Source organism: Cetorhinus maximus, chromosome 17 (genome assembly GCF_964194155.1).
Source record: "Cetorhinus maximus chromosome 17, sCetMax3.hap1.1, whole genome shotgun sequence".
Lineage (NCBI taxonomy): Eukaryota > Metazoa > Chordata > Chondrichthyes > Lamniformes > Cetorhinidae > Cetorhinus > Cetorhinus maximus.
Window position 1 is genome coordinate 64074242 of NC_135895.1, and position 16268 is coordinate 64090509.

The following is a 16268-nucleotide window of genomic DNA, read 5'->3' on the forward strand; positions in this document are numbered from 1 at the left end:
CCGGGAACTCACCCGCTTAGCAACAGAGCTTGGCGCCCTTTCCAGTGCTAGGACCCAGTAAACCGTCCGCAGAGAAAGCCTGCCGCGCCTTTTAATTATTTTTTAAAAACCTATTATTTACTAATACTTTTTGCAGAGAATTAAATTTAAATTGTCAGTCTTTATTTTTGCGATCGACCTATAATTTTGCAGGATGTACATTAGTGAACTGAATGGGTCCATTTTGGAGCGATTGCTCAGCAACTCCCGAGTTATAACAGAGGCAGAAACAATCGTGTTTACAGCCCCAGTAATAATCCCCAACCCCCTGTACAGCCCCAGTAACAATCCTCAATCCCCTGTACAGTCCCAGTAACAATCCCCAATCCCCTGTACAGTCCCAGTAACAATCCCCAATCCCCTGTACAGTCCCAGTAACAATCCCCAATCCCCTGAACAGCCCCAGTAACAATCCCCAACCCCCTGTACAGTCCCAGTAACAATCCTCAATCCCCTGTACAGTCCCAGTAACAATCCCCTGTACAGTCCCAGTAACAATCCCCAATCCCCTGTACAGTCCCAGTAACAATCCCCAACCCCCTGTACAGCCCCAGTAACAATCCTCAATCCCCTGTACAGTCCCAGTAACAATCCCCAATCCCCTGTACAGTCCCAGTAACAATCCCCAATCCCCTGTACAGCCCCAGTAACAATCCCCAACCCCCTGTACAGCCCCAGTAACAATCCTCAATCCCCTGTACAGCCCCAGTAATAATCCCCGACCCCCTGTACAGCCCCAGTAATAATCCCCGACCCCCTGTACAGCTCCAGTAATAATCCCCGACCCCCTCTACAGTCCAAGTAATAATCCCCGACCCCCTGTACAGCCCCAGTAATAATCCCCAACCCCCTGTACAGTCCCAGTAATAATCCCCAACCCCCTGTACAGTCTCAGTAATAATCCCCAACCCCCTGTACAGCTCCAGTAATAATCCCCGACCCCCTCTACAGTCCAAGTAATAATCCCCGACCCCCTGTACAGCCCCAGTAATAATCCCCAATCCCCTGTACAGCCCCAGTAATAATCCCCGACCCCCTGTACAGTCCCAGTAATAATCCCCAACCCCCTGTACAGTCTCAGTAATAATCCCCAACCCCTTGTACAGTCTCAGTAATAATCTCCAACCCCTGGTACAGTCTCAGTAATAACCCCAACCCCCTGTACAGTCTTAGTAACAATCCCCAATCCCCGGTACAGTCTCAGAAACAATCTCCAACCCCCTGTACAGTCCCAGTAATAATCCTCAACCCCCTCTACAGTCTCAGTAACAATCCCCAATCCCCTGTACAGCCCCAGTAATAATCCCCAACCCCTTGTACAGTCTCAGTAATAATCCCCAACCCCCTGTACAGTCCCAGTAATAATCCTCAACCCCCTGTACAGTCTCAGTAACAATCCCCAACCCCCTGTACAGTCTCAGTAACAATCCCCTGTACAGCCCCAGTAATAATCCCCAACCCCTTGTACAGTCTCAGTAATAATCCCCAACCCCCTGTACGGTCCCAGTAATAATCCCCAAACCCCTGTACGGTCTCAGTAACAATCCCATGTACAGTCCCAGTAATAATCCCCAACCCCCCTGTACAGTCTCAGTAACAATCCCCAATCCCCTGTGCAGTCCCAGTAATAATCCTCAATCCCCTGTACAGTCTCAGTAACAATCCCCAACCCCCTGTTCAGTCTCAGTAACAATCCCCAATCCCCTGTACAGTCTCAGTAATAATCCCCAACCCCCTGTACAGTCCCAGTAATAATCCTCAACCCCCTGTACAGTCTCAGTAACAATCCCCAACCCCCTGTACAGTCTCAGTAACAATCCCCAATCCCCTGTACAGCCCCAGTAATAATCCCCAACCCCTTGTACAGTCGCAGTAATATTCCCCAACCCCCTGTACAGTCCCAGTAATAATCCTCAACCCCCTGTACAATCTCAGTAACAATCCCCAATCCCCTGCGCAGTCTCAGTAACAATCCCCAATCCCCGGTACAGTCTCAGTAACAATCCCCAATACCCTGTGCAGTCCCAGTAATAATCCCCAACCCCCTGTACAGTCCCAGTAATAATCCTCAACCCCCTGTACAGTCTCAGTAACAATCCCCAACCCCCTGTACAGTCTCAGTAACAATCCCCAATCCCCTGTACAGCCCCAGTAATAATCCCCAACCCCTTGTACAGTCGCAGTAATATTCCCCAACCCCCTGTACAGTCCCAGTAATAATCCTCAACCCCCTGTACAATCTCAGTAACAATCCCCAATACCCTGTGCAGTCCCAGTAATAATCCTCAACCCCCTGTACAGTCTCAGTAACAATCCCCAATCCCCTGTACAGTCCCAGTAATAATCCCCAACCCCCATTACAGTCCCAGTAACAACCCTCAATACCCTGTACAGTCTCAGTAACTATCCTCAATCCCCGGTACAGCCCCAGTAATAATCCTCAACCCCCTGTACAGTCTCAGTAACAATCCCCTGTACAGTCCCAGTAATAATCCCCAACCCCCGTTACAGTCCCAGTAACAACCCCCAATCCCCTGCGCAGTCCCAGTAACAATCCGCAATCTCGTGTACAGCCCCAGTAACAATCCCCTGCGCAGTTCCAGTAACAACCCCCAATCCCCTGCGCAGTCTCAGTAACAATCCTCAACCCCCTGTACAGTCTCAGTAACAATCCCCAACCCCCTGTACAGTCTCAGTAACAATCCCCAATCCCCTGTACAATCCCAGTAATAATCCCCAACCCCCTGCGCAGTCCCAGTAACAATCCCCATCCCCTGCGCAGTCCCAGTAACAATCCCCAATCCCCTGTGCAGTCCCAATAACAATGTCCTGCAGAGTGCCAGTAACAATCTCCTGCACAGAGCCAGTAACAATTCCCTGCACAGACCCAGCAACAATCCGCTGCATGGAACCGGTAATAACCTCCTGAACAAAGCCAGTAACAATCCCCTGCACAGAGCCAGTAATACCCTTCTGCACAGAGCTAGTAACAATCAAATGCACAGTCCCAGGAATAATCCTCTGCACAATCCCAATAATATTCCCTTATACAGAGCTAGTAACAATCCCCTACACTGAGCCAGTTATAATCTGCCACCCTCACCTGGTCTGACCTACATGCGACTCCACATCCGCAGCAATATGGTTGACTCTTAATGCCCTCTGAAATGGCCTAGAAAGCCATTTGGTTGTACCAAACTGCTACAAAGTCAATAAAAAGGAATGGAACCGGACAGACCACCCGGCATCAACCTAGGCACTGGAAACAACAACGGCAAACCCAGTCCACCCTGCAAAGTCCTCCTTACTAATATCTGGGAGCTTGTGCCAAAATTGGGAGAGCTGCCTCACAAACTAGTCAAGGAACAACCTGACACAATCATTCTCACGGAATCATACCTTACAGATAATGTTCCAGACACCACCATTACCATCCCTGGTAATGCAGAGGTGGCGGCACAGTGGTATACAGTCAGGAGGGAGTCATCCTGGGACTCCTCAACATCAACTCTCTACCCCATGAAGTTTCATGGCACCAGGTCAAATATGGGCAAGGAAACCTCATGCTGATTACCACCCACAGCTGATGAATCAGTGCTCCTGCATGTTGAACATCACTTGTAGGAAGCACTGAGGGTGGCAAGGGCACAGAATGTACTCTGAGTGGGTGACTTCAATGTCCATCACCAAGAGTGGCTCAGTAGCACCACCTCAGACCAAGCTGGACAAGTCCTAAAGGACATAGCTGTTGGACTCAATGATGGAGGAGCCCAGCACATCAGCGCAAAAGATAAGGCTGAAGCATTTACAAGATCTTCAGCCAGACATGCCAAGTGGATGATCCATATCGGCCTCCGCCGGAGATCCCCAGCATCACAGATGCCAGTCTTCAGCCAATTTGATTCACTCCACGTGATATCAATAAACGGCTGAAGGCACTGGATACTGCAAAGGCTATGGGCCCTGACAATATTCAGGCAATAGTATTGGAGACTTGTGCTCCAGAACTTGCTGCACCAAGCTGTTCCAGTACAGCTACAACACTGACATCTACCCGGCTATGTGGAACATTGCCCAGATATGTCCTGTCCACAAAAAGTAGGACAAACCCAACCCGGCCAATTATCACCTCATCAGTCTACTCTTGATCATCAGTAAAGTGATGGAAGGGGTCATCAACAGTGCTATCAAGCAGCACATTGCTCACTGACGTTCAGTTTGGGTTCCGCCAGGGCCACTCAATTCCTGACCTCATTGCAGCCTTGATTCAAGCATGGACAAAAGAGCTGAACACCTGAGGTGAGTGAGAGCAACTGCCCTTGACATCGAGGCAGCATTTGACCAAGTGTGACCAAGGAGCCCTAGCAAAACTGAAGTCAATGGGAATCAGTGGGAAAACTCTCCGCTGGTAGGAGTCATACCTAGCACAAAGGAAGATGGTTGTAGTTGTTGGAGGTCAATCATCTCAGTTCCAGGACATAATTGCAGGAGTTCCACAGGGTAGTGTCCGAGGCCCAGACATCTTCAGCTGCTTCATCAATGACTTTCCTTCCATCATAAGGTCGGAAGTGGGGATGTTCGCTGATGATTGCACAATGTTCAGCACCATTCATGACTCCTCAGATACTGAAGGAGTCTATGTCCAAATACAGCAAGACCTGGACAACATACAGGCTTGGTCTGACAAGTGGCAAGTAACATTCACGCCACATAAGTGACAGGTGTTATGACCTACCCCCCAGGTGAGGTTCCCCAAAGTTGTTGATCCAGGTGAGTCGCCTCAATACATCAACGTCTGGCTGGGACGCCCCCAAATTGTTGTACCCCGGGTGAGGAGGGATGAACTGGCTCCCTGTCTTTATTCAAATCCCACCCATCACCACTGTTGGTTGCAACAAGATTTAATCTAAAAAGGATCCCTTTCAAGGATACCTTCTTCCCAGACCCAATTGTTCTGGTTTTGAAGGAGCCAATTTAGTAAGACTTTCTTGAGTTAAAGGTAAGAGTAAGTTTATTAGCTACTACAGGCAAGAAAGGATAAAACACATGCATATACAGTCTTACAGGTTAAAAGTAAGAATTTAGCTTGAAGTAAGTTAATATATATAGGTATACGGAACAGTCCTTGACTCGTGGGGAGTAGGTGATTTAGCGTTGCGGCCATTGCAATTTAAGATTCCCAAAGCATTGACTCGGTAGACAAATAGTCGGTTTCGAGGTTCCAGTCATGTTGAATTTGGTAGAGAAGGAGAGAGATCAGGATACCTGCAAAGTGGTGATTTGCAGGGGTACTGTGTGTGGCTGTTACTTCTGAGTCAAATTTCCTGCACTTGCTCTCTCTCAGAACACCCACCAACAGACACCAGGGCAGCTTTTCAGCTCACTTTTAACCCCTCCTTTGTACATGCCAAATGGGAAGCAACTTCACAAATCTGTCTGGGCATTGCTCACAGGATTTCTCAATGAGATGATACTCATCTCCCATTATGTCCCATTGTCTCTACCGGAAGGAGCAATTAGTTTCTGGATGTCTTTAGAAGTACCTTGTCCGGCAATAGGGTGGGTTTCTACTACCTCTTAGGGAGTCACCCTGCAGCATTCCAGCCAGTGGCTTGTGTGCATTTTTAAAAACACAGGTCTAATTTTTAAAGTCCAGATGCAATTTGGTGTTTTTCCTTCATTATCATGAGACAGGCAATGGCCATCTCCAATAAGAGAGAACCTAAACATCACCCCTTGAAATTCAATGGATCCCCCACTATTAACATCCTGGGGTTACCACTGGCGAGAAACTGAACTGGACTAGCCATGTAAATACTATGGCTACAAGAGCAGGTCAGAGGCTAGGAACCCTGTGACGAGTAACTCACATCCTGACTCCCCAAAGCCTGTCCACCATCTACAAGGCACGAGTCAGGAGAGTGATGGAATACTTCGCACTTGCCTGGATGAGTGCAGCTACAACAACACTCAAAAAGCCTGATACCATCCAAGACAAAGCAGCCCACTTGATTGTCACACCTTCCACAAACATTTGCTCCCTCCACTGCCGATGCACAGTAGCAGCAGTGAGTACCATCTACAAGATGCATTGCAGAAACTCACCAAGGCTCCTTAGACAGCACCTTCCAAACCCACAACTGTCCATCTAGAAGAACAAGGGCAGCAGATACATGGGAACGCCACCACCTGGAAGTTACCCTCCAAGCCACTCAGCATCCTGACTGGGAAATACATCGCTGTTCTTTCACTGTCACTGGGTCAAAATCCTGGAACTCCCTAGCTAACGAAGCCCACAACCTATAAAAAGATTTTTTTTAAATCCCCTGCAGAGTCCCAGCAACAATGTATAGTTCCTGTAATAATCCCCCACACAGAGCCAGTAACAATCCCCTAGACAGAGCTAGTAATAATCCCCTACACGGAGCCAGTAACAATCCCCCTACACAGAGCCAGTAACAATCCCCATACACAATTCCAGCAAAAGTCCCCTGTAAAGTCCCAGTAACAATCTGCTGCACAGACAGGAACAATCACATACACAGCCCCAGCAACAATCCCCTGTACAGTCCCAGTATCAATCCCCTACACAGAATCAGTAACAATCCCCCTGCCCAGTCCCAGCAACAATCCTATGTATAGTCCCAGTAATAATCTCCTGCATGGAGCCAGTAACAATCCCCTCCATAGAGCCAGTAACAACCCCCTACAGAGGCAGGAACAATTGTCTACATAGAGGCAGGAACAATTGTCTACATAGAGGCAGTAACAATCTGCTACACAGGCAGGAACAACACCCTACACAGCCCCAGCAACAATCCCCTGTACAGTCCTAGTAACAATCGCCTTGAAAGAGCCAGAAACAATCCCTACACAGCACCAGCAACAATCCCCTGTACAGTCCCGGCAATAATCTCCTGCATGGAGCCAGTAACGATCCCCTACACAAAGCCAATAACAATCCCCCTACATAGTACCAGCAACAATCCCCTGTATAGTCCTAGTAATAATCTCCTGCATGAAGCCAGTAACAATCCCCTACATAGAGCCAGTAACAATCCCCTACAGAGGCAGGAACAATCCACCACACAGCCAGGAACAACCCCCTACACAATCCAAGCAACAATCCCGTACACAATCCTAGTAACAACGCCCTACACAGAGCTAGTAACAACCCCCTCAGAGCGCCAGCATCAAGCCCGTACACAGTCCCAGTAACAATCTCCTGCACAGAGCCAGTAACAATCTGTTACACAATCCCAGTAACAAACTCCTGCATGGATCCAGTAAGAATCCCCCACACAGAGCCCGTAACAAGCCCCAACAAAGTCCAGTAACTATTCCCTGGACAGTCCCAGTAACAATCACCTACAGAGACAGTAACAATCCTCTACACAGAGCCAATAAAAATCCCCTGCGTAGAGTTATCAATGATCCCCTGCCCAGTCACAGTAACAAACCACTACACAGGACCAATAACCATCCCCTGCACAGTCCCAGTAACAATCCCCTGCACAGTCCCAGTAACAGTCCCCTGCAAAGAGCCAGCAAGAGCCAGGAACAGTATACTGCTAAGAGCCAGCAACAATCCCCTATACAGAGTCAGGAACAATCCCCTACACAGAGCCAGGAATAACCCCTGCAAAGAGCCAGGAACAAATTCCTACACAGAGCCAGGAATAACCCCTGCAAAGAGCCAGGAACATTCCCTGCCCAGTCCCTGTAACAATACCCTAGACAGAGCCATTAACAATCCCCTGCATAGAAGTACTAAAAAACCACTGCATGTTCCCAGTAACAATTGCATACACAGAACCAGTAACAATCCCCAATACGATCTCAGTAACAATCCCCTGCCCAGAGCCAGTAATAATCCCTTGCACAGCCCCAGTAACAATCTCCCGCACATTCCCAGTAACAGTCCGCTGCGCAATCCCAGTAACAATCCCCTGCACAGTCCCAGTGACAATCCCCTACACAGAGCCAGGAATAATCCCCTGCAAAGACCCAGGGACAATTCCTTGCACACTCCCAGTAACAATACCCTACACAGAGCCAGTAACAATCCCCTACATAGAGCCAGTAACAATCCCTGACACACAGCCAGTAATAATCCCCTACACAGAGCCAATAACAACCCCCTACATAGAGCCAGTGATAATCCCTGACATAGAGCCTGTAACAATCCCATGCACGCTCTCAGGGACAATCCTCTGTACAGACCCAAGAAAAATCCCCCACACAGAGACAGTAATAATCCCCTGCACACTCCCAGGAACATTTCCTCCACAGTTCCAGTAACAATCCCCTATATAGAACCAGTAACGATCCCCTACAGAGAGATGTAACAGTCACCCACACAGAGCCAGTAGTGATCTCTGCACTGTTCCAGTAACAAATCCCCACACAGTCCCTGTAACAATCCCCCTACACACTCCCAGTAACAATCCCTTGCACAGTCCCAGTAATAATCCCCTACACAGAACCAGTAACAACCCCAGCACAGAGGCAGGAACAATCCCCTGTTTAACTACTTGCTGTATCAATATAGGAAGAGTTTAGGATTATCCAGGCTGTCTCCACTGCGTTTAAAACAATTCCTTTTAAATTACAGGAAGACCGCTTCACTATTGGGACAGCCATCACATTGTACATGGCAACAGTTTATGTTTGCATAGTGCCTTTAACATAATAAAAGTCCAAAGGTGATTCCCATGGCCATTATAGAAGATTAACCAGCCAGCGATCTAAGGCGACATTAAGGCAGATGGCCAAATGCTGGCCAAGGGGTAGGTTTTAAAGGGCATCTTAAAGCAGGAAAGAAGCAGCTTTACATTTCATAGCTTTAGGGCTTTGGCAGGTGAAAGCTGGCCACCAATGGTGGAGCGATTAATATCAGGGAAGCTCAAGAGGGAAGAATTAGAGGAGTACAGATATTTTTTTTCAGGTGTGAGATGGGTGGGAAATCAGATAGTATAAAAATCGGAGAGTATGGCCTTTGTCATCTGCCTCTTGAGGGTGCTAGGTATGGGAAAGGGACCAAGGAACCACTGACAGCTAATGACTGCATTTTGCAATTAAGTATCAGGAAATGTGGCCCTAAACAGGATCATCTAACCCTTTATCTTCATCTTCCCCATACCATGGGCGGAATTTTCCAAGACCTCTGGCGACGGGGGTGATAGGTGGCATGCGCGGAAAATATGGCGCAACCTGCTTCACAATGGCGTGTAGGCAGGTCGTGATCGTCCGCTCAGCCTGCTGACGGCATTGCAGAGCGTGATTGACTGCACTCATGTGATGCTCAGGTCTCCGTTGCTACACTCGATGGACATCATCAACTGCAAGGGCTTCCACTCACTGAACATGCAGCTGGTATACGGCCACTGGAAACACATCCTGCAGATGTGCGCACGGTTTCCAGGGATTGTGCATGACACTTACGTCCTGAGTCGCTTGCAGATCCCTGCAGTCTTCCTGGGTCTGCAGAGGTTGCAGGGTTGGCTCCTTGGGGACAAGGGCTACCCACAGAGGCCGTGGCTGATGACACCTATGCGGCGGCCTCAGACTGCAGCACAGCGATGCTACAATGAGGCTCATGCTGCAGGTCACAACTTGATGGAGCAGACCATCAGGATGCTGAAGATGCGGTTCCGGTGCCTGGATCGGTCTGGTGGAGCCCTGCAATACAGTCCGCAGAGGGATCACACATCGTTGTCATCTGCTGCACCCTTTACCACCTGGCGTTGCAACGGGGAGAGGAGCTGGCTGAGGAGGAGATGGAAGAGATGCATGTCTCCTCCGATGAAGAGGATGCCGACGGGGATGAGGGTGAGGGGGTCCTCGGTGGTGACGATAACGGGGATGAGGCTCTCGCACTGGCTAGACGAGGCAGATGTGCTTGAGAGGCCCTCGTAGCTGCCAGATTTGTGGAGGATGATGACAACATGCAGTGAGGTGTCCCCATAGATCCTCACATTATAGTTGTGAACGTTTGACTCCAGTCTGGCTTATGGCAACGCCAATACCCTCTGTGAGAATGCTTCTGTCATGAAGATGCAGTGGAGTCCCTAATAGTCGCTCAATCACAGGAGGATGATGACAACATGCAGTGAGGACATTCCATAGATCTTCACATAGCCTCTGAGAATGTCTGACTCCTGTTTGGTCGAGGGCAGCTTGCTTGCGCTCCATGCTCAGGGCCATCTCAGAGCCATGAAAGTTTAGATGCACCTGATGCTATGTCCGCCTTCAGCACCTGAGCCCTTCAGGAACTGGTGCACAACATCACTGGGTGCAGATGATGGTGTGATGGAGGCCAGCCCCACCTTAAAGATGCTGAGAGCACACAGAGAGAATGAGAGAACTCTGTGGCGCCTGCCTACTACATTCTGGCAGCAATGACCAGCACCGTTGAGGTGCAGGCATCAGTAATGTTTCCAGGGAGTGTGAGGCTGGACCATCAATGTGATCTGAAGGCTGCACAGAGCACAGGGAAGAGGCCTTGGCCTAAGACACCTGCTTTTTATCTCGTGCAGAAAGGTTTCACATCTGAGTGACAAGAATGCTGGTCATCAGAACAAGGAGCCACAGACACAGTGACATTTTTGGGAGTTTATTGACAATAGTGAACAGTATGTACAAGTGATCAACACCCGTGCCCAGGCTAGCCTTGTGGCTATGTCTTGATGCTCCCCGGACATCCACAGCAGAGGTGGAGGCAGCCTGCTGACTGTGACGCCCTGTCAGTGATGACTTTGGTGGGCATCTCTAGAAGGCCGAGACTTGGAGGGCCCCGGCCTGCTTTCGGGTCCTGCTGTGTGGCAGTGGCACCCTCCTCATCTGTGAAGCTGGAGCTGTGGAGGTCACAGGAAGATGGGATTTGGATGGGCCGGTCAATCCCAGAGTCACCTAGGTGGATGGCCCCGGAGTGTGCACCTGCTGATCTTCTCTATGGGTGCCCGAGGGCCCCTGGCTGACTCTGCGAGCAGAAGTGTAGCTGGAGTGAGATTGAGCTGCCCAGCACCCCTCTTGTGTGCACACTGTTGGAGGCCAACTATGGCATCAGCGATGGAACTAAGCCCGGGAAGCAGTGCAGGAGTGGCATCCTGGACCAAGGTCTCCATGGTGGCTGCCATCCTGCCAGTGTTGACATTGGTGTGTTGGCATGCCGGTGCTATCACCTCAGCCTGAAGATGGACGGACTCCTCCATCATGCCTTGCAATCTGAGGAGTGCAGTGGACATCCCTTACTGATGTTCCCGAGCTTGCCTTTGCAGCTCCAGAAACTGTGATATGACCGAATCCAGAGGCTCATCATCCAACTTGGACTCAGCAACATTCTGGCCTCCAGCAGTCCTCCAAGTGCCGGGGACCTGGGAAGTCCCTGCCTCTTTCTGCTGTGGATCAGAAAGTGCGATGTACTCACCAGATTGTGATACCAAGCCTACTCTAAAGCTAGGTCCCACCGAGGCATGTGTCTCTACACTGGTGGGTGAGTGCAGTGATGGGACTTCCGGGAGGGTGCCTTCAGATTCCTCTTCAGAGGTTTCTTCAGAGCTTGATTGGAGGCCCTGGGTCATGGACTCTGTCGGATGTTTGGCAGATGTGCCTGCGAAAGCAAGGGGAGATAATTAATGCATCGCAGTGGCCTGTGAAAGCGGACACATCACTCACGGCATGGTTGTCTGATGGATGTTGCACTGCTGGATCCTCACTTAATAGAGCCGTGCCGACCTCACAGCCAGCAAAGGACCGGTCCCGGTCAACGCCGGCCAGCTGGATGGCTCGGTTTTTGAATTCTGTCAGAACTTTGATCTCCGGCATCCCTCCACCTGTCTGCGACCTTTCCCTCCTGTTGTGTGCAAGTTTGTCCTGCATGGATATAGGTGCGGATAGTGGAACAGGATGCCTGCCGAGCCAGATGATAAGTATACCTGGCCTGTGTGGGTGGTGAGTGATCCCATGGATGGGATGAGAACAATGACGGTGAGTGTGAAAGAGTGAATGGTGATGTCCATTGCACTGGCAGTGAGTGAGGGCCCTGTGGATGTGTGATGGGTTTGTGAGTGTGTGAGTTGGGAGTGATGAAAAGAGTGACTTACCTTAGCGGAACAGGGGAGATCATTCATCCTTTTGCAGCACTGGGTGGCTGTCCTCCCTTGCAGGGCATTTGCGCTGACCACCGCTGCCACCGCCTCCCAAGCCGGGTTGGTGACTTTGCTGCATATCCTGTGGCCAGAGCGGGGGTAGAGCACATCCTGACAGGCCTCCGCTGCATACAGCAGTCGCTCGAAGGACCTGTCGTTGAAGCAGGGGACTGGAGTCTTTTTTCCTTTGCTGGCCTGTCTCCCAGGCAGCGGTGGTGAGCTGATGGCGATGAGCGCTTTGCTGATGGCTGCCTTTTAAAGATGGCGGCTGGCGTGATACAGCAGCGGGGTGATTGCGGGCGGGTGAATGAGAGCCCGCTCGCCATGGAAACGGCGTGTTTTGCGGGAGTGAATAAATAATGAGGCGGGCTCACGATGATAAGGTGTGAAAACCCGCCATTTTCGTCGGTGGATAGGACTCCATTTTACCCGCCCGCTACTGCACTTGCTGCAATTCTGGGAAAATTCCGCCCCATACCTTCTCTTCCCCTTTGAACTATCTACACTTTTTATCAGCAAAACAGGTGCGATAACTAGAAACTTTTAATTGACTTCAAAATTTACATCATATTGCTTTGAAAAATGAACTAAATCAATGTCATGACCACGGATCATAGCCCCGAATTATTTATGGACATATTGGACTTTTAAGTAAGATGTGTGGTTTTAAACAGAGGACCTACAAGCAAAAGCTGGCTGAGACTGTAAAATGACCAATTGCTGTAACATTCTTATGTGGATTACATATGACCACTAATCCAGAAAGAATGGAATGTCACACCAAAAATGGTGTCCTTCAGACAGACATTTCAAAGGAAGAGATGCAATGCAAAACCACTGATCACCATCTCAGCCAAAATCATCTCCTGTTGAGTTATATCCCAGACTGTGGAGTTGAAAGAAAGCAGCTTATGGGTGAAGGACATGTTTGTTTTTCCCTTCCAGGATTACACAAGAAAAGGGGTTAAAAGCCAACTACAACCCTAGTCTTGGTGTGCTAGTCTGGTGTTCTAGTTCTATGGTGCTACAGTGTGCTGTGAAAATCACAGCTCAAGAATATCAACTAGGCATCCCTGCAGTTGCAGGTAAAAGAAAATCTTTCTCTCTGATTGCTGGAAGCAAGTCACAAGTCAGCAAAGCCACAGTCGAAAAGGAAACAGGACAAGTCCTTTCAGCTAACCTGCAGAACCAAGAATCTCCAAACCAACTGCTCAACTACCCAAAGTCAGCTTCATCATCTATTCCTCATGGATAAGCTAAAGACTGATTTGCATATCTTTTTAATCTTCTATATCTGGACTCATTTCTCATTTCTAATCCGTGTGTATGTGTGTTGCGTTTTTATTATTTTTTCTAGCGTTTTAGTTACTAATAAACTCACTCTTTCTTTGACTCAAGAAAGCCTGGTTAAATTGTCTCCTTTGAAAACATAAATACATTTGGACTGGGAAAAGGTATCCATGAGGGAAGGGATCCTTTTTAAATTAATCTTGTTACAATCAAACAAGGAGGTTGAATAAAGAAAGGGAGCCAGATCTTTCCTCCTCACTTGGGAGCATAACAATTTGGGGTTTCTCATCCAGGATCATAACAAATTGGGGACTGTAGCAACTAGGACACGGAAAAGCTTTTACTGTGCCTTCTGAAGATTATAAAACACAAAAGTTACAATTGGTGCATAAACAATACATTATTTATTTTCTCTCGCACCCAAATTGCTCTTTTAAAAAAAGATTCAATATAAATTTGAACTGAATAAAGCTTGCTCTTACTGTTTATTTAATTAATTAAGAAAACACACATAGATTTCATTTGAGACAGAGAGTAACATTTTATCATTTGGTTAGATTAAATAGGATTGATGCATCCAGAGAAATTGTGCAGACTGCATTCTTTTAAATGCAAGGCCTAGAACCAGCTATTAATATCACAGCTCTGGGCAAAAATATCATGTTCCAGTCAAGGATTTTGTGAGAAGATGAATCCTCTTCTACAAAATTTAATTAACGTAATAAGTATGAAAGACAATTCACATCCTAAATTTTATCAACTGATTGTGAAGCTTGCTGTGAAATCTTTGTAAGCTGCTGGAAATATGGTAGCGTGAATGTACATTGAAGCCGTTGGATGATTTATTTTAGGTACTGCATAATCTAATACCAAGATAATACTTAAACCTTTGAAAGCTATATGGCATTACATTAGACCTCTTACAAGTTAAAATATGAAACATTTCATCAGACAAAGTAAGTAAAGAGCGACTGAATAATCTGACAGATACCCACAAATAGAAAAATAAAATCACAACTCCAAGCGCTGAGCTAAGTCTTTGCTGACAACTTTAATGTGCACACAATTCTGTATCAACCTGCGAGGCTTTCCAACAGTTCTTTACTGTCTCGAAATTGGCAAATTTTCCTTTCAGGTTTTTGTTTCAAGAAATTTCCTAATTGCCCTTTCTAGCTGTTGTTGATGTTTTTGTTACAGAGTCAAATTAAAAAAAAACTTAAATGATACCTCATAATTGTCACAGGACAATTTGTCATAAAGAGTAAGATAAAAGCAAAATACTGCAGATGCTGGAAATCTGGAACAAAAACAAAAATACCTGGAAAAACTCAACAGGTCTGACAGAATCTGCGGAGAGGGGTACAGTTGACGTTTCGAGTCTGTATGACCCTTCTATATTTCTATATGTCTTAGTTCTGATGAAGGGTCATATGGAGTCGAAACGTCAACTGTATCCCTCTCCGCAGGTGCTGTCAGATCTGTTGAGTTTTTCCAGGTATTTTTGTTTTTGTCATAAAGAGGGCGGTTTGGTGTGCTTGGACTCGTTTCCTGACATGTGTGGTTTGCAATTTTATCATTTGCGGCAGTTGTAACGTTTTCTTGACAAGAACTACATATAGTGACGATGTTCCCTACGATCTGTGGAGAACGAACAGTACATATTTGCTGGAACTTATAATTATAATTGGATCAGGTAGAGGTAGTAGTGTTGAAAGGAAAACAAAAATAAAAATACCTGGAAAAACTCAGCAGGTCTGGCAGCATCTGCGGAGAGGAGCACAGTTAACGTTTCGAGTCCATGTGACTCTTCAACAGAACTAAGTAAAAATAGAAAAGAGGTGAAATATAAGCTGGTTTAAGGGTAGGTGGGACAGGTAGAGCTGGATAGAGGGCCAGTGATAGGTGGGGATAGCCAAAAGATGTCACAGACAAAAGGACAAGTAGTTGAAAGGAAAGTAGTTCTTAATGCATAATGGCAACACTGGGAGGTAGTGCTTCTACAGAATGAGAACACATAATGTTAACAGTTCCAAGAGCTGCAGACCCTGCACAGTGCAGTTTGAAGCATGCAGTGAAGTTAAGTCGGATGCAACTGCTCCATGTTAATCAGTTGTCTCAACACAGTTAAGGGCTGAGTGCAAGATTTTCACAAAAGGATGAGGACTGACTTTGCACATGCGCGGTCCGGAAGCGGCCGAGGGCTGGCAGTCCGCGCACATGCGCACTCGGTTGCGCTGGTGGCGGGGAAGCAATTGGGGGGTTTGTTTGGAGCGTGAATTTGGGAACTGCGTTCATCTAACTCAACACAATACTGCACCTACATATAAAATACCAACTGGCACAAGACCACTCTGAAATAGCGGAGTGAGAATAAAGCTGGGGCTGTGTTGGATTTGATGGCTGGTTTAGTGTTTTGGACAGAAGTGGCTGTTTATTGATGATAACCCCGCGGTGTCAGCCCCGGGACCAGGCCTTCATGTGGATGTCCAACTGTTGTTGAAATGTCAGATATTTGCAAACTTTATTTCTGACTTCTCCCGGCGAAGAGTACGTACTACACTCTCTGCCTTTTCTTTAACCTGGAGTATCTTCAAAGTGACATAAACTTTTAAGATGTCCCGGAATTGTTTATTAGAAGAGGTCTGCCAGTGGAATGAGGAGATGTGCAAGAAGAAGATGGAACCTGTTCTCCCTGACCTTATCATATCCTTTAACTATTTTATTTGCAGTTGTGTTCTATTGATTTGTTGTTGCCAGAACTGATAAATAGTAAGTTACTAGTAAACATTA

General features: G+C 47.5%; 2 protein-coding genes across 2 annotated transcripts in view; one reads left to right on the top strand and one right to left on the bottom strand.

Moving 5' to 3' along the window:
* The window catches only part of usp1 (ubiquitin specific peptidase 1), a 16612-nt gene extending 16304 nt beyond the window's left edge, over positions 1–308 (bottom strand). Inside the window, exon 1 of the mRNA XM_078561339.1 lies at positions 13–308. The gene's annotated coding sequence lies outside the window, so the exon portion shown is untranslated. The remainder of the gene's footprint in view (positions 1–12) is intronic.
* Positions 309–15707: 15399 nt separating this feature from the next.
* firrm (fignl1 interacting regulator of recombination and mitosis) overlaps positions 15708–16268 on the top strand; it is a 48228-nt gene continuing 47667 nt past the window's right edge. The window contains exon 1 of the mRNA XM_078561348.1: positions 15708–16181. Coding sequence (XP_078417474.1) covers positions 16092–16181 — 90 coding nt within the window. The 5' untranslated portion in view covers positions 15708–16091. The remainder of the gene's footprint in view (positions 16182–16268) is intronic.